Source organism: Phyllobates terribilis, unplaced genomic scaffold, assembly GCF_046119375.1.
Source record: "Phyllobates terribilis strain yellow unplaced genomic scaffold, ASM4611937v1 Scaffold_3__8_contigs__length_932513732, whole genome shotgun sequence".
In the NCBI taxonomy this organism is placed as follows: Eukaryota; Metazoa; Chordata; class Amphibia; order Anura; family Dendrobatidae; genus Phyllobates; species Phyllobates terribilis.
In genome coordinates, this window is record NW_027362763.1 from 380,945,558 (window position 1) to 380,964,077 (window position 18,520).

Genomic DNA, 18,520 nt, shown 5'->3' on the forward strand with positions numbered 1-18,520 from the left:
ATGTTCGTCAGGTCCTGCTCAGGCTCAGGCAGAACCACCTCTACGCTAAATATGAGAAGTGCCTCTTTGAGCAGACCTCGCTTCCGTTTTTGGGCTACATAATCTCTCAGACCGGCCTACGAATGGATCCTGAGAAACTGTCTGCCATCCAGAAGTGGCCCCGAGCAGAGGGGTTGAAGGCTATTCAGCGGTTCCTGGGCTTCGCCAACTACTACCGCCTCTTCATACCGCACTTCTCTTCCCGGACTGCCCCAATCTCTGCGCTCACCCGTAAGGGCACTAATCCCAGAGAATGGCCGCCCAAAGCAGAGGAAGCCTTTCTTTCCTTAAAACAGGCTTTCTCTTCCGCCCCGGTGCTGCATCGTCCGGACGGCAACAAACAATTCTTCCTGGAAGTGGATGCCTCCTCCTCTGGAGCCGGAGCGGTACTTACCCAAAAGTCGTCTTCCGGAAGAATGGTAACTTGCGGCTTCTTCTCCAAACTCTCCTCCCCTTCTGAGCGCAATTATTCTATAGGAGACCAAGAGTTATTGGCCATTAAGCTGGCACTGGAGGAGTGGCGTTACCTGCTCGAGGGGGCTCTTCACCCGGTAATTATTTACACGGACCACAAGAACTTGGCTTACCTCCAGAGCGCCCAGAGACTTAACCCACGCCAAGCCCGGTGGTCCTTGTTTTTTGCCCGCTTTGATTTCGTTCTTCATTTTCGCCCGGCAGACAAAAACATCAAAATGACGCCTTGTCCCAATCCTTCCTGGTGTCTGATCTAGAGGAGGAGCCTAAGCACATCATTGATCCCGCCAGAGTAATGCCGGTAGCCCCCGTGAATCTAAATCGTCTCCCTCCCGGTAAGACGTTCGTAACAGTACCTGATCGGAAGAAGATCCTACACTGGGGTCACTCGTCTAAGCTAGCTGGCCACGCCGGTCAGAAAAAGACCCTCCAGCTTACTACACGGCATTACTGGTGGCCTACCCTGCACAAGGACGTAATAGACTTTGTTTCAGCCTGTGTGTCCTGCGCCCGCAACAGGGTTCCGAGACATCTGCCAGCCGGTCGCCTCCTTCCTCTTCCAGTACCTGCTGCCCCGTGGCAGCATATAGCTATGGACTTTATAACGGATCTCCCTGTCTCTGCCGGTTGTACGGTCATTTGGGTGGTCGCTGACCGCTTTTCCAAGATGGCTCACTTCATTCCCCTGCCGGGCCTCCCATCTGCACCCGAGCTGGCTAAAGACTTTATCCGCCACATCTTCCGTCTCCATGGCCTGCCCCTCCACATCGTGTCGGATCGTGGGGTTCAGTTCACCTCACGCTTCTGGAGAGCCACATGTAAGCTGCTGGACGTCATCCTGGACTTCTCCTCCGCCTACCACCCACAGTCCAATAGTCAAGTGGAGCGGATCAATCAGATCCTGACCAGTTACCTCCGGCACTTCGTTAATGCCCACCATTCGGACTGGGTGGATCTCCTACCATGGGCCGAGTTCTCTTACAATAATCACGAGAGCGAATCTTCCTCCAAATCCCCGTTTTTTGTAGTCTTCGGTCAGCATCCTCGGATCCCATTTCCCGTCTCCACCTCGGTGGACAATCCGGCTGCGGAATCTCTCGTTAGCGAATTCTCCTCCATTTGGGAGAGTACCCGATCCGCACTCCTTCAGTCGTCCGAGCGGATGAAAAGACACGCTGACAAAAAATGCCTGGATCCTCCACAATTCTGTCCTGGAGATAAAGTCTGGCTCTCGTCCAAGTATGTCCAGCTCAAGATTCCTTCCTACAAGTTAGGGCCTCGGTTCATCGGCCCACTGGAAGTTATCAAACAAATCAACCCGGTGGCCTATAAATTGAAACTCCCGGCCAACTTGCGGATCCCCAACTCCTTTCATGTATCTCTCCTCAAACCCGTGGTACTTAACTCTTTTTCCAAGTCTACAGGTACGCCTCCTGCCCCGGTTTCCGCTGAAAACGAGTTTGAGGTAGAGAACATTCTGGCCACCAAAAGGGTAAGAGGAAAAACCTTTTTTCTAGTGGATTGGAAGGGGTTTGGTCCTGAGGAGAGAACGTGGGAGCCCCGGGAGAACATCCATGCCCCTCTCATCCTTGATAAATTTCTGTCTGGCCTAAAAAAGGGGGGGCCTAAAGGGGGGTACTGTAGCGTCGGCGTCCCTGCCTCCTGCTAGGCAGGGACGCTGTTCCCCTCACCTCTCCGCTCCGTGCCCGGCGTCTTCCTCCCGCTCTGCTGGCAGCGCGCGCTGCTTCCCGGCCACTGTGCTTAGGGCGGGCGCGCGCGCGCTCCCCCTCTATTAAAGGGGCCGCGCGCGCCATCCTAAGGAGTCCCCGGCCAATGGCCGGAGGACCTCACCATATATAAGGCACCTCCTCCAAAATGGAGGTGCCCGAGCAATGTTGTTGCATAGCCTATCACTCTGCTTCAGCCCTCAGGTCCCGTTACCAGATACCTGCCAGTTACCTGACAGATTTGTGCTTGATACCTGCCTGATACTTGTCTATCTACTTGCATTCCTGCGGTCCGACAGTCTGCCTACCAGCCCTGCCAGTCTGTCTATGGATCTGATTGCCCGCTCACCTGGGAGCGCTCATCTGCTACCTGCCTGCTAGCCTACCTGGAGGCTCTGCCGTCACGTGCTGTGACCACCTGCCTGTCCAGAGACTCTTACCCGCTCACCTGGGAGCGCTCATCTGCTACCTGCCTGCTAGCCTACCTGGAGGCTCTGCCTTCACATGTTGTGACCACCTGCCTGTCCAGAGACTCTTACCCGCTCACCTGGGAGCGTCCGCCTGCTACCTGCCTGCTAGCCTACCTGGAGGCTCTGCCGTCACGTGCTGTGACCACCTGCCTGTCCAGAGACTCTTACCCTCTCACCTGGGAGCGTCCGCCTGCTACCTGCCTGCTAGCCTACCTGGAGGCTCTGCCGTCACCTGCTGTGACCACCTGCCTGTCCAGAGACTCTTGCCCGCTCACCTGGGAGCGTCCACCTGCTACCTGCCTGATAGTCTACCTGGAGGCTTAGCCATCACTTGCTGTGACCACCTGCCTGTCCAGAGACTCTTGCCCGCTCACCTGGGAGCGTCCACCTGCTAGCCTATCTGGAGGCTTAGCCGTCACTTGCCGTGACCACCCGCCTGTCAAGAGACTGTTCCCGTCACTTGCCGTGACCTCCTGCCCTTCTACCCAGAGACTGTCCCCGTCACTTGCCGTGACCTCCTGCGCTTCTACCCAGAGACTGTCCCCGTCACTTGCCGTGACCTCCTGCCCTTCTACCCAGAGACTGTCCCCGTCACTTGCCGTGACTACCTGCCCGCCTACCCTGGGAGCCACCCGCTTCCTTACAAGGACTGCCCCTTTGTATCGTTGCTCAGAGGTTCCACCTCCCAGACCCGTTGCAGTATAGATGGACTAATAGAACAAGTCCCACACAATGCTAGAAGGCCAAATATTTTTTCAGAGCTAGATGCAGAAAAATATTATATTCAATTTGCAACCTGATGGAGGTCAGTATAGATGGACTAATAGAACAAGTCCCACGCACAGCTAGAAGCTCAAATATTTTTTCAGAGGTAGATGCAGAAAAAAATTATATTCAGTTTGCAACCTGATGGAGGTCAGTATAGAGGGACTAATAGAACAAGTCCCACACAAAGCTAGAAGCCCAAATATTTTTTCAGAGCTAGATGCAGAAAAAAAATATATTCAGTTTGCAACCTGATGGAGGTTAGTATAGATGGACTAGTAGAACAAGTCCCACACACTGCTAGAAGGCCAAATATTTTTTCAGAGCTAGATGCAGCTAAAAATTATTTTTAATTTGCAACCTGATGGAGGTCAGTATAGATGGACTAATAGAACAAGTCCCACACACTGCTAGAAGGCCAAATATTTTTTCAGAGCTAGATGCAGATAAAAATTATTTTTAATTTGCAACCTGATGGAGGTCAGTATAGATGGACTAATAGGACAAGTCCCACACACTGCTAGAAGGCCAAATAATTTTTCAGAGCTAGATGCAGACAAAAAATTATATTGAATTTGCAACCTGATGGAGGTCAGTATAGATGGACTAATAGAACAAGTCCCACACACTGCTAGAAGGCCAAATATTTTTTCAGAGCTAGATACAGAAAAATATTATATTCAATTTGCAACCTGATGGAGGTCAGTATAGATGGACTAATAGACCAAGTCCCACACACTGCTAGAAGCCCAAATATTTTTTCAGAGGTAGATGCAGAAAAAAATTATATTCAGTTTGCAACCTGATGGAGGTCAGTATAGATGGACTAATAGAAAAAGTCCCACACACAGCTAGAAGGACAAATATTTTTTCAGAGCTAGATGCAGAATAAAATTATATTCAATTTGCAACCTTATGGAGGTCAGTATAGATTGACTAATAGAATGATGCTATGCCCAAAAGGTTTTACTTCACTAGGTGCAGTAAAAAAATTGGTATTCTATACACAGGTGGTGTAGCTTGCAACACAGATAGGCTACTCCACTGACTAACACACTCTGCAATAGGCCAAAAAGGATTAGCTTTGCTAGATTTAGCCAAATGCTGTGAAAAAAACTTGCACAGCACTGGCACAGACCTGCCTGGCAAAAACTGATAGGAACTGATGTAACCTAGCCCTGAAAAGGACTGCAATTACAATTAGTCTTTACTCCCAACCTATCTATTTAAGAGCACAGACCTGCCTGATAAAAGTCATAGGAAATGCTGTAACCTAGTCCTTAAAAGGACTGCAATCACAACTATTCCCTACTCCCAAGCTATCTGTAGATTTGTGCGAAAATTGGCTTGAAATTAACAAACTAACACGCAGCTGCAGCTGTGAGAAAATGGTGGCGACGGGGAAAATGGCTTGGTCTTATAGGGCAAGGACATGTGACATACACTGCCAATGACACATGCCCTTGCTTGTGTGAAAAAAAGCACTTCGCTCCGTGTGTGCGCTGCTGATAGGCTGACAGATTGCACCTCCCCACTGTAAATGCGGGAAAGAGAAAAAAAAATGGAGATCTTCATTATTCCTGCAGAGATCCATCCCCTGCCCCTCCCCCCACCCCGCTGTACACTCAAACTGCGTATTAACATTAATTTTCATCATTACTGAGAAAAAATCCAGTTATGACTTTGGTGCACGAACAGTTATCGAACATAACCTCGAACAGCCGAATTTTTTTCAAATCGTTCGTGTTCGCCGAACGGCTCGAACACCGCCCAAAACAGCTCGAATTTGAGATTGGCGAACAGTTCGAGTCGAACAACGCTCATCTCTAATTGTAACCCAGTAGTAACCAACAGCCCATTTAATAGCACAATGTAGTGACAGACTTTTCTTTTTTTTTTTAATTAAAAAATGGTCCAAAAATTTTCCCTTTTAGTCATTTATGATCAGGCAGACATTTTTGTGTAGAATACTAACTCAAATTGACCCTGTCACTGTCAGAGATAGCATAGTCCTGCAAGGATTAAGATGAGTGTTGTTCCATATATTCCATAAAGCCCTCCACTTCCTTCAAAATAATATACTGGAGGTAAAAGATCAATTGTAACCTACGTTTTGTAATAATACTGCCAGAATAGCTGGTATCAGCGGTGGTGATGCTTCCGCTGCTGAAAGTGCACTGAATCTGACTGATTTCAGATTTTTTTTTTCTATTAAAAATATTGTGCTGGTTGCTTCTCTCTAGTACATTAATAATGAAAAAAGGGTAATTGAAATTCAAGTGCAGCAGGTCAAATGCCAGCTACATCATATCACTGACCAATCACAGAGTCTGGCCCTGCTGCAGGCACCTTTCCTATCCCTCTCTCCACCGATTAATTGAATCTCTGTATTATTTGCATACTACAGTATAACACTCATCTTTTTTACTGCTTTACATATATAACACAATAGTGTCTAAAGTATTTGTCCAATGTTTTAGGGCTTTCTCTCCCTATCTCTATTGCTAAGATGTGAGCTCTGACATCCTCCTACTATCCTAAATAAACCTAAAATGGCTGCTGCATTTCCTGCCTCTGTTTTTATACAGGCTATGATAGTCCCTTTTTATAGGCTGTGCTATACAATGTGATGTGCTACCTGAAAGACATTATCGGAAAGCTTGCATGGTTGCACTTAAGGTTATGTGAGCCTTCTGTAGCTGACTCAGTCTTCTGCAATGTGTAAAATGAGAGCAGAAGAGCATCTTCTCCATTGTGTCAGTCCGTGGAAATCAGACTGCACTCAGAAGTCATCCGAGTGCAGTCCAATGTTTTCCACGAACTCTTTGACTTGCATGGCGAAGTGAGATACCAAATATCAAACTCGGGAATGCAGAAAAAAATCTGGCATGTGCACAGCCCCATAGCATAAAATTGGTCTGAGTGCGGCTGATGTTTTGCTGAATCGCACTTTGACCAATAATACGGTCATCTGCACTAGCCCTAATAGTGAATAATAAATACACCAGGATGCCTATATAATTTTATAAACTGAGTTTTATGTGCTTTCAGATAATCATTTCAACAACACCAAGATCCAGTTCACATGTTTGCTTGGACATCATATTAGTTTGTTCTATTTTATGAACAGATAAATGGAACAAGTGGTTCATTTAGAAGGTTATGCAGATAGATTAGAAAGGCCCCAATAATTATTATTGGGTTTGTTTGATGTTAATTATTTGGAACAGAAAAAAAAGCTGCATTTGGAACATTTTCTTCTGTTCTAATTAAAGAAACCAAAAAAGATCCCATAATAACCAATGGGGCCACTTGCTTTCATTACATAACTAATGCGACCAATCACATATTTTGTTTATCCGTTCTTAAGATAGAACAGAAAAGTTGAATGGGTAAGCAGACATGTGAATGAAGCCTAAGCCGAAAACAATGCCATTTTCTAATCTATACCTTGAATCCATTTATTTAATTGTAATGTACACAAGAAGAAATCTGAACATTTACTGTGCTTATGTATACAAATGTTTTAGTACTCACAGGCTTACCATCTGGACCAGGTTGTCCAGGGGATCCAGGATTACCAGGCTGTCCGGGATCTCCCTGTAAAAACAAAGATATATTATTCTTTTATGTTAGATACTAAACTAAAACTCTTACAAACTAAGAGTTACTGCTAGCAATTAATACCAAGCTTCTATATTTTAGAAGTTTACGAGCTCTATATGAAGTAAAGATGCTGACTTGAAAATCTAGTACATTCTAAGTAAAATTATCTGCTTGTCTGGATATAATCAATAATGCAGTCTTTCTTCAAGGAGGAGCAACTTTTCCAAGCTTGATTGTTTTTTTTGCCGAAATGGAGCCTAAATTGAACATTTCCGTCTTACAAGTATCAGTGGATCCTGTGGTTTTGTACTATTTAATATTGAATGAATGGACGGTAGTGATCCTATGTTTACACTAAATGGGAGAGACATGTCTAGCCTAGATATCGTCGTCTGGGTATTATGTTTTCTATGAAAGATGGCAGTTCATTAGACTCAGAGCAATGCATGCTAACTGCAGGTAAGCCAGTATACTACTGTAAAGTTCAGGTGCAGGATGATGTGTAACTTACTTGGTATACTGACTTTGGCCAATTGAAACATAGCACTTACATCCATAAACACTGCAGATATTCTGACTTTACTCCACATCATGGTACATGCTCTGCAGTGTGTGCCACCATTTACACTTCTTAGGAGTCCTTTGACACAATCTAATGGGTAGCCTGAGAGGCAATCACAGGTATCTACCTTACTCCAACTGGTTAAGGCACAGATCTTGAAGACACAGTCTTTATTAACTATTTACTTTTTCCACTATAGAAGTCAACATACTGACACTTCTCAATGAGCACCATTGGCACTCTCTGTGGGCTTCTATTTGACATGGACAACTCTGTTTTACTCCATGATTGTCTCTATGATCAATCCTCCAGCAAATGAAGCTTTCTACCAGATCCCTCCAGGCTGGGCTCTTCAGCTTCACCCTCTTGTTGGACACTCCAAAGGCACCCGCCAGGTTGGGGACTCAAAGCTATTCCTTCCAGGTTGGGCTCTTTGACAGCTCCCTCCAGTCTGGATCCTCTAGCTACTCCTCTAGGTATGTAGCACCTCTCATGTGCTAGGAAGCACATACAAACCACCAGAACAGGTATGCAGCTACTTCACAGGCACATGCTTGAAATCCACTAATTGCATTATGCCTGTCTCTTTTATACTCCACCTTTCATTTAGAATTTGGACTCTTTTGTATATTTTCCAGAATGTTTGGCATAGCAATATACAGTATTTCTAATATAGTCCTAATAAATGTGTTCTTATTTGTATGAAAAATAATCAATTTGACTTACTTAATGCCCAGCATTTGTGGATTATAGATGATTAGTGATGAGCAAGCATGCTCGCTACTGCTCGGTGCTCACCTGAGCATCTCACTGCTCGAGATGCACGGCGCTCGCCGAGTATTTCCGGGGTTGCTTGGCGGGAGTTTGGGTCCCCTCCCTGCATGTTTGGCGCTCTTTAGAGCGCCAATTAACATGCAGGGATTGCGTGCCGCTCATTGTAATGCAGCAGCCATGGTGGTTGTGGCATTACAGTGATTGGATGGCCGCACAGCATCATCAGGTCTATATCAGACCTGGCGCCGCTGTGCTCATCACAGTCACTCCGGAATCAGGCAGAGTAGGGAGAAATTTGCTTGTGTATTAGGTAGTGTAGGGAGAAAAACCGTACATTACACATATCCATCTTAACAAACAGTCCTTTTGAGGACTAACTAATCCATCTGCAGAGATATCAGGCAGGCAGTGTATATAGGCAGGCAGGGTATATAGCAGACTGCAGTGCATATAGCACAAGAGGCTCCATTCCAATTCTGCCTTCTGCTGCTGTTAGATATTTCTATACAAAGGCCCAAGTCTCAGGGGCCAGGAATACTTTTCTTTGGATCTTAATCCTCATTATTTGCTTAAAAAGCAATCCAGAGAGCACCGTTTTTCTGCGCCATTTGCTTGTTGGCACTGCAGAATACAGCCAGGTCCTTTCCATATTACAGCGCTAGAAATGCAGCTATTGAAAACTCTGTCTTCTCCGTCACACGGATCACATATACATTTTCAGAAAATACTGCCATTTTTGGCCTCCCTTCCAATTTTCTTTCACTGTGTCAGCGACATTTTTGACACTGGTTTGCTGTTCAAACTAGTTACCTACAGGCTAGCTATTGAAAACTCTGTTTTCTCCGTCACACGGATCACATATGAGTTCGCTCCAAACTCAGTCATTTGTAGTGAGCGTGGAAGATAATCTCCTGCATTTAAAATGGGCAAGGCACGTTGCAAGGGACGGGGAACTGGACGTGATGGTGCATGCAGAGGCTGAGGACAAGGCCGTGGGCAAGCTGAAAATGTGCCACAACAAACACCCACATCTTCTCGCCTGACCTTCCTGTCGAAATTCCTAGGGGACCGCAGTACACCACTATTGAACCCAGAGCAGTGTCAAAAGGTTGTTGCTTGGATAGCGGATAATGCTTCCACTCACTTAGCCACCACCACCACCACCCTGTGTTCCACACAGTCAAGTCTCAGTAGCCGTGAGCCTGGACTGCATATTCCTCACCCTGATCCTCCTTCCTCCAACCATGCTGAGTGCCCGGAGACAACTGATCCCACACTTGGACACTCTGAAGAGCTGTTCACTTTTCCATTTATAAATACGGGCCGCTCGCACTGTCCACTTGAAGCGGGGCAAGAGGAGATCGCTTGAATCGATGCCCAAATATTTGAGCAGCCACGGTCACACGAAGGCGATGGTGGGAAAGTGTCACAAGAGGTGGACGATGATGAGACACAATTGCCAGAAAGTCAGGAGGAGGACCAGGGTGCGGAAGTGGAAGACGAGGTGGTGGATGATATAGTAACTGACCCAACCTTGCAGGAGGACATGCAGAGCGAGGACAGCAGCACACAGGGGGAGGGAGGCAGAGCACCCCAATAGGCAGAAAGAAGCAGTGTGGTGGCCGCAGACAGAAGGCAGGCAACCGTTCCCCGTAACTCCAACACAAAGGAAGTTGCCAGTACAACTTTTAGGTCTTCCCAAGTCTGGTTGTTTTTTAAAGACTCTGCCGATAACCTCAAAGAGGCCATTTGCACCACCTGCCAGGCCAGCATCAGCAGGGGTGGTAAAACGACCAGCCTGACCACCACCAGCATGATAAGGCACATGGCAGCAAAGCACCTGACTTTGTTGGCCAAACCCCAGGGTACAGGAACAGTGTCTGCATGTGGCACCATTGCTTTTCTGCTGTTGTGCATGCAAGCCAATCCTCTGTCCATAGTGCATGCGAAGATGCCTCCTGCCCAGCACCTGTCATTGTGCACTCAAGTAGCAGCATCAGGAAGCACGTCCATGTCCTTGTCCTAGCGCAGCGTTTAGTTGTCCATACCCCAGTCCTTGGAACGCAAGCGCAAATATGCAGCCAACGACATACTACTAAATTCTCACATGTCACGACGGCTTGCGCTCGAAAAGTTGCCTTTTAGGCTCGTGGAGACGGAAGCATTCCGCAACCTGATGGCGCGGGCGTCCCTCGGTACTCGGTCCCCAGCTGCCACTATTTCTCCACGTGTGCCAAAACATTAGCCGTGCCCTCAACAACGCAGTTACCGGGAAAGTCCATCAAACCACAGACACGTGGACAAGTGCTTGTGGGCAGGGATGGTACATCTCGCTGACGGCACACTGGGTTAACATAGTGGAAGCCGGGACCCAGTCGGACCTTGGGATGGAACACGTCCTCCCAACGCCAAGGATTGCGGGCCCTAGGTCAATCAGGGTTTCCCCCATGGTCTACAGCTCCTGCACCTCATCCTCCTCAGCCTCCTCCTCCTCCTCTTCAGCCTCTATCTCCGAAATGACCACATCAATCACAAGCTGGAAGCACTGCCTCGGCCAAGCTGCAACAGGCTGTGCTGAAGCTAATATGCTTAGGTGACAAACCGCACAATGCTGAAGAGTTGTGGACAGCTCTGAAAGAGCAGGCAGATCTGTGGCTCAGACCGCTGAACCTACAGCCAGGCATGGTCGTGTGTGACAATGGCCGGAATCTGGTGGCGGCTCTGAGGCGAGGCGAGCTCACACACGTACCATGCCTAGCCCATGTGCTTAAACTCGTAGTTCAGCGGATTCTCAAATCCTACCCGAAGCTGCCGGATCTGCTTGTTAAAGTACGCCGCCTGTGTGCCCATTTTAGAAAGTCAGCTACCGCTTCCGCCGCCCTTGCCGTGTTTCAGCAGCGTTTGCAGCTTCTGGCTCACAGACTGGTGTGTTATGTCCCCATGCGTTGGAACTCTACACTGCAGATGTTGGGAAGGATTTGTGAGCAGAAGAGGGCAGTTGTTGAGTAACAGCATCAACAAGGCCGTCGGTATTCAGTTCAGACTCCACACATAAGACCTCAGGAGTGGACATGGATGTCAGACATATGTACCATCCTCCAAAACTTTGAGGACTCCACCAAGATGGTGAGCGGCGATGACGCCATAATTAGCGTCACCATCCCGTTTCTCTGTCTTGTGAAATGCTCTCTGCTCACAATCAAAGAGGATGCATTGTAGGCGGAGCACAATGAGATGGAGCAAGGAACCATACAGGGTGATTACACACAGCCAAGCCTCATCTCATCCCAACATGGATTGGGTGACAATGAGGAAGAGGAGGAGGAGGAAGGACAGGAGGTAGTTTCATGCACAATAGACGGTACTACCAGCACAGCTGTCATACCGTCTGTTCAGCGTGGATGGCCGGGGGACATGGCAGGTTGGTGACACTTCTAGACCCACGCTACAAGGAGAACGTTATATCTCTTATTCCTGAGGCGGACAGGTCTACAAAAATGGGGCTGCACCAGAAGGCCCATGTTGCGGAACTATTAAAAAAATTCCCATCTGAAAACGCTGGCAGCAGAGGGCACACTTCGTTGGACAACCAAGGAGTACAGGCGAGAGAGACACAACTCCAATCCAGCAGAGGCAGGGGAACACTGTCAAAGTTCTGGGACAGTTTTCTCAGACCCTCCCATCGCACAGGCCCTGAGGCGCGGGGTACTCTCACAAGGAGTGCAAAGTTTACGAAGATGCTGAGGGAGTACCTTGCCGACCGTACCAACGTCCTCCATGATTCCTCTGTGCCTAATTATTATTGGGTATCCAAGCTGGATACGTGGAATGAACTGGCTCTCTATGCCTTGAAGGTCCTGGCCTGCCCTGCCGCCAGCGTTTTATCAGAGCGGGTTTTTAATGCCGCTGGTGGAATTATAACTGATAAGCGCATCTGCCTGTCAACTGAAAATGCTGACAGGCTGACTCTTATAAAAATGAACAAGGGCTGGATTGGGCCAGACTTCTCAACACCACCGAATGATAGCAGCGTAACATAAACTCAAATCCAGTGTCTTTTCTTGGGAGGTGTATTCCCATGCACCTTTTCACACCCACACATGGGTATAAGCTTCCTCATTTTGGCTATTTGCTCTTGTCCTCCTCCTTCTCCTCATCCTCCACCACCATATCACCAGGGTGACCGTGGTCCGTGATGCAACACCCACATAATTTTTTTAAAGGGTGTTTATGATGCCTGTAAAAAAAAAAATGTATACAGTATGTTCATGTATACCCCCCAGGGGTAAATGTTTGTCAGCCCATACACTTAGTGCATGGGCATTACAAGTATAAGAGGCCCGCTCCTTTCTAATGGGAACTTTTTTTATGAGGCCCTCCTCCACGTCTCTTCCAAGGGGCATTGGAGTGCCTCCAAATTTTTAGCAGCCCTTGCATTCACTGCATAGGCTAACACTATGGGAGACTCTCTCCTTTCTAATGGGAGTTTGTCATTACTGTGGTCCTGCTCTATGTCTCTTTAAAATCTTAGTGGGGTTTATCCTAAATTTGGTCAGCCGTTGTACTCACTGCATACCCTATAACTGTATAGCAGACTCTCTCCTTTCTAATGGGAACATGTCGTACTCGTTACTGTGGCCCTGCTCTATGTGTCTTTCAGAGTCCCTCTATCATTAATGAAACAGGATATGTCTGATGATGTTCAACACACCACATTGCCAGATAAGGTTGTAAAATGTTAAAATGACATTTCCCAGTGAATGCATTTGCCTTAAAAAATAACGTAAAAAAAACAGTAGGATCTTTCTTTAGTATAAAAACAGAGTCGCCAACGTAACCTCAATGTAATCACATTGTTCAGCTCCTGCACCTCCTCCTCCATCTCCGAAATGACCACATCAGTCACAAGCTGAAAGCACTGCAGCACTGCCTTGGCCAAGCGGCAACAGGCTGTGCTGAAGAGAACATGCTTAATGTTTAGGTGACAAACCGCTCAGCGCTGCAGAGTTGTTGAAAGCTGTAACACAGCAGCTTGATCTGTGGCTCTCACCGCTGAACATACAGCCAAGCATGGTCATGTGTGACAATGGGCGGAACCTGGTGACGGAGAAATGAAAGCCGGAGTAGATACGGTTTCCCTCTATGCCAGTCCTTTCACCGAGCAAAAGAATATGGCTGTGGTGAAATACAACTCCCACTGAGAATCTGTTTCAGATTGAAAAACATTGGGCCCACCAGAGGATTTGATTCTGAGGGCTCACTTTCTCTCCCGCTCAATAGCCCCATAGCAGCTGCAAAGTTAGCGCTATCATGAACTCTCCTGATGTAGAAGTCAGGGCACAGCAGAGGATTCTCTGGTGGGACCGTCCAAGCCTGCCAAGAAGCAGTCCTGGCTAAGAAAAGTGTGTGGGAAGGTTCCCGGACACTCTATTGCTTCTTTTTTACGGAGGTGGAAACCCACGCAAACATGGGGAGAACATACAAAATCCTTGCAGATGTTGCCCTTGCTGGGATTTGAACCCAGGATCCCAGCGCTGCAAGACTTCAATGCTAACCATTGATCCAATGTGCTGCCGTTCACCCTCTAATATCTAACAGGCTGGAGAAACTTGCACCTACTGCCACTCTATCTTCAGCTCCTTTGTGAGAAACTAATGTATTTGAGGAGCCACTCAGTCTACCAAATAAAATTCCTGAGAAGGAAATTGGGGAAGGCTTTGCTACTGGTACTGGGGGCAGTGCTAATACCATGGGGTCGTACCATAGTTTACTGGAAATATTCCAGGCTGGTAGGAGGCAAGCAGATTCCCACAGAAAAGTACCAGCAGTAATGTTCAGGGACCCGCGCTTGTAGAAGGCGGAGCCAACACCGGGAGAAATAGTGGTGGCTGGGGACCGGGTATTGACACCCGGCCGCTGCAGGCATGAGGCTGTGAAAAGCTTCCGCCTCCATGAGCCTAAAAGGCCCCATTTCAAGTGCAAGCAGCTGCCCAGAAATCTGGCAGTTTAGTATTGCAGCCTGTGGGTGGGTGGGTGACTGGCTGCATACTTGTGCTTGCATTCCAAGTAACAGAAAACTAAGCAGATGGTGGCCTCTATCATCATCATGGCCTTATCTCGGCACTATGAACTTTCCTGAAGGAGAAGCCAGGGCCCACCGGAAGAGTCTCCGGTTTTCTGGTGGGTCCATCCAACCCTACCGAGATGCAGCATTGGCTAAGAAAAGTGTGGGGGAAGGCTTCCGGATATTCTATGGCTGTTTTTTTTAATGTGGATCGGACGTGCTTATGCATGTTATTTCTCAAACCAGATTGCAGATCAGGCCATTGCCCAACTCTGTAGTCATGAAATTAAATGCGCAAAGAAAGATGTTTGTGTGTCAAAGCACAACCAAGAAGTGCGAGTTGATGTTGGACGGGCTGCCATTGCTTCTGCAAAAGCTACTTTAGAGGACTTCCTGGGAGAAATGACACCCAGAGTAGATACAGTTTCCCTCTATGCCAGTCCTTTCACCGAGCTAAAGAATATGGCTGTGGTGAAGTACAACTCAGCAAAAAAAGTTGAGTACTGGCTCCGTACCATCCCTGGCCACATTCACCTGTCCATATGTTTGTGGTTAGGCCATCCTTCCCAGTCCCAGTGAGTGCACTGGTGAGGGCATGGGTAATGTTGTGGGACCCGTGCTTGTGGAAGGCGGAGACGACACCGGGAGAAACAGTGGCGGCTGGGGACCGAGTATGGACACCCGGCCACCGCCGGCATGAGGTTATGAAAAGCTTCCGCCTCCACGACCCTAAGAGGCCACATTTCAAGTGCAAGCAGCTGTCAACAATTTGGCAGTATAGTATTGCAGCCTGTGGGTTGGTGGGTGGCTGGCTGCATACTTGCGCTTGCATTCCAAGGAATGGGGTAGGAACAACTGAATGCTGCACTGGGACAAGGACGTGGATGGTGATTGTTACAAGTCTGCAACGACAGGTGCATGGCAGGAGGCATCTTCGCATGCGCCAAGGATCACTTATGATGGGCACTCTTTTAGGCAGTAACCTGGAAGTCAGAGATGCTTCCATAGGTGTTCCCCATACTATTCCCATGTCTTTTCAGCACTGTATGCATGTGTCTGATGATGTGTCACACACCACATGGCCTGATAAGGTTGTAAAATGTTAAAATTACATTTCCTGGTGAATGCATTTGTCTTGCTTGAAAGCAATGCAAAAGTGCAAAAACGCATCAAAAACGCTACGTGCGAACATAGCCCAAGGTGTGGAGGAGTATTTTTGTTTTTGATTATTTATTTTGCCTTATATACAAGTCATTACCCTGGAAAGGATGTTCCTTAACATATTTCCCAGCAAAATCCATTTTGGCTTCGTTTTTGTATGTTTTATTGTAAGTCCGTAAAAGTGGCGTAATACTCTGACAATGTTGTTGACAGCAGTGACCTGGGAATCAGAAATGCTTCCAGTGGTCTTCCCCATGCTGTTCCCATGTCAATTGAGCACTGTTCCCATTGATTTGGGCAATTTTTAGGCCCTCTGCAGACCGCTGGGGGGAGCCGCCTGAAAAATGCTCGGGTTTCCCATAGACTTACATTGGGCTCGTTGCTTGGGTCGAGCACCCGAGTATTCCAATGTGCTCGACCCGAGCAATGAGTACCCGAGCATTTTAGTGCTCGCTCATCACTATAGATGATTCTTTCAATTTTCAGATGTACCTTTTGATGTTTCTGATGCCAATTCTCGATACAAATGGGAATTTCATTGTGATATTACTGTTTTTAACTGATTAGTTACTCTGTGATATCTGTTAAAAGGGTTGTGCCACCGTAAAGAATACAGTTAACCAAGCATAAAAGGTGGAAATAAATAGGTTTGTAATTTATAATGATTAAAAATTATGCTCCATTCAAAAGATAGCAAGCTTTTATTTTTTGCATTATGCTCTATGGCGCCCCCTGGCATTATTCCATTCTGTCCTCGTAGTGGGCGATCAGCTCTTCGAGTTTGCAAAGTTCCTCTCATCATAAGAAGTCCAACTCCCCCCAATTCCCCACCCCCAGTGTGCACAATGTATTCTCCTCACACATCTGATAGAGCAGGCGCCCTGCTGTAAGCACAGAGCCTGTCTGTGATTAATCTCAACCCACCCTGCGCTCACACAGCTGACCTCTGGGGGAGATCGTTCTGCTTCACAGACTTGTGAGCGTGGAATAACGCCAGGGGGCACCAGAGAACATAATTCGAAAAATAAAAGCTTGTTATCTTTTGAATGGAGCATCATTTTTAATCACTATAAATTACAAAACTATTTCCATCTAATCTGCTTGGTTAACTGTATTCTTCATGGTGGCACAACCCCTTTAAGGTACTTTCAGTTAAACTTTTTTTTTATTGAAAACAAAAAAAATAACAACTTGGGGCTAAGTAGAACTCTTTCAGTATATATATTTTACGTAAACCATTGTTTTCATTTTTACTTCATAAATCAGTAGTATATATGAAAATAAGCAATTTTGTAATATGTTTCATATGAAAGAATTCAGCTTTTTTCTCATTCTGTACTGATCTTTCACTCTGTAAACATTGTATTAATCGGTAAAATCTGTATTCAGTGAAGAAAGATTTTTAAATTACAGAGATAGGAGATTGCAGTTGCTGCTGATAAATGTCTATGGAGAACTGATGGGGAGGAGGTGTGATGTGATAGACACAGATATTCTGCTGCAAGTTCTCCTGAAAAGGCAGTTTCACTTTAAATGCACCCTTACAGCAGAACCATGGACAGAAGGAATCAGAGACCAGCTACATTATTGCAGTTATGTCTTTTTTAAATGTTGTGGAGCTTCAAAGAAAACATACTTTTAAACATCAACCGGGGATGATGTGACTGGAATGGCCAGTGAAACAGGTTCCCAATGGCTTCTCCCTGTTCCATTGCCTTGGCCTGAAAGGTCTCTTCGTATACAGACACAGTGAGAACCTGTCAGTCTAGTGGAGAGGGGTGGAGAGAAGCAGCTGGCTTCTGATCCATGCTTCTTGTTAGTCAGGCAGCATGAATCAGCTGTTGGGTTTTCAGTTGAAGCTTTAAATTACATCTGTGATTAAAGGAGTTATCCAGGTTTAGGTTTCTCCAGTGCTGGAGGCGAGAGCACGTGGTCAAGTGACCCAACGTATGCGATTTGTATACTTCCAGCCACATTCCAACTAGATGTAACCAGCCTCGCTCAATACAAGAATATATATGTAAATCGCGAACTTGAGGTCACGTAACTGCCTGCTCTCACCATATGCACCACTGAATCCTGACAGCATGCTATAAGCATTCAGAAGTTTGCAGTCACACTTCAATCATCCAAAAACTGGACAACCCCTTTAATTCCTAATTCATACATTTTAGTTTAATGATTTTTATAAAGCAAATACTGCCAACTAGTTCTTTGTGTGTAATATGTTGCAGCATTATTTTTGGCATATAAACAAATCTTTGCTACTATTCCAATGAATGATGCTTGGAAAACAAATACACGGTTTAGCTTTTCCAAATAGTTCTTTGTTAGCCATTTAGGAGAATCAATTCCAAAATTCCAAAAAAGTTTCTCCAAGATGTGGTTGTGAAGCAACCAATAATTACAACAGTTAAAGTCTGCTATAATTGGAAACTTATACTGGTTTTCCGGTCAGCATTACATTTTGTGTTTCATGCAAATAATGAATATGTCTGAATAAAAAAGGATAAATTAAAAGGCGTTTGTCAACAGTTTTACCTCTACAAAACTGCTGACAGTGCTAGATAGGACACCTGACCTGTTAAAGGTGTAAACATAAATTTTGTAGGGTTTTAGTGTAAAACCAATGTGTGGTAAAGAGGCTGACAAAGAACCCCAAAGGGATTAACTGAGGAACAGCTTTACATCAACATTTGGCTATAAAGAAAGAAATAACCACAAGAGAGCATAAAAACAACATATCTCCTGATAAGGGGCACAGTCACTTTAAGGCAATGTGTCATCCAAAAATGACCTACTGTTTAAAATTGTTTTAAATTCAATGTAATTAAAAAAAAAGTCAATATTTTATTTCATATAACAATCAGTATTAAAA

The 18,520-nt window shown here is 46.2% G+C and overlaps 1 protein-coding gene across 1 annotated transcript in view; it reads right to left on the reverse strand.

Moving 5' to 3' along the window:
• COL21A1 (collagen type XXI alpha 1 chain) overlaps window positions 1–18,520 on the reverse strand; it is a 475,958-nt gene that overhangs the window by 217,637 nt on the left and 239,801 nt on the right. Inside the window, exon 11 of the mRNA XM_073675431.1 lies at window positions 7,013–7,075. Within this exon, the coding sequence (XP_073531532.1) occupies window positions 7,013–7,075 (63 nt within the window). The remainder of the gene's footprint in view (window positions 1–7,012; window positions 7,076–18,520) is intronic.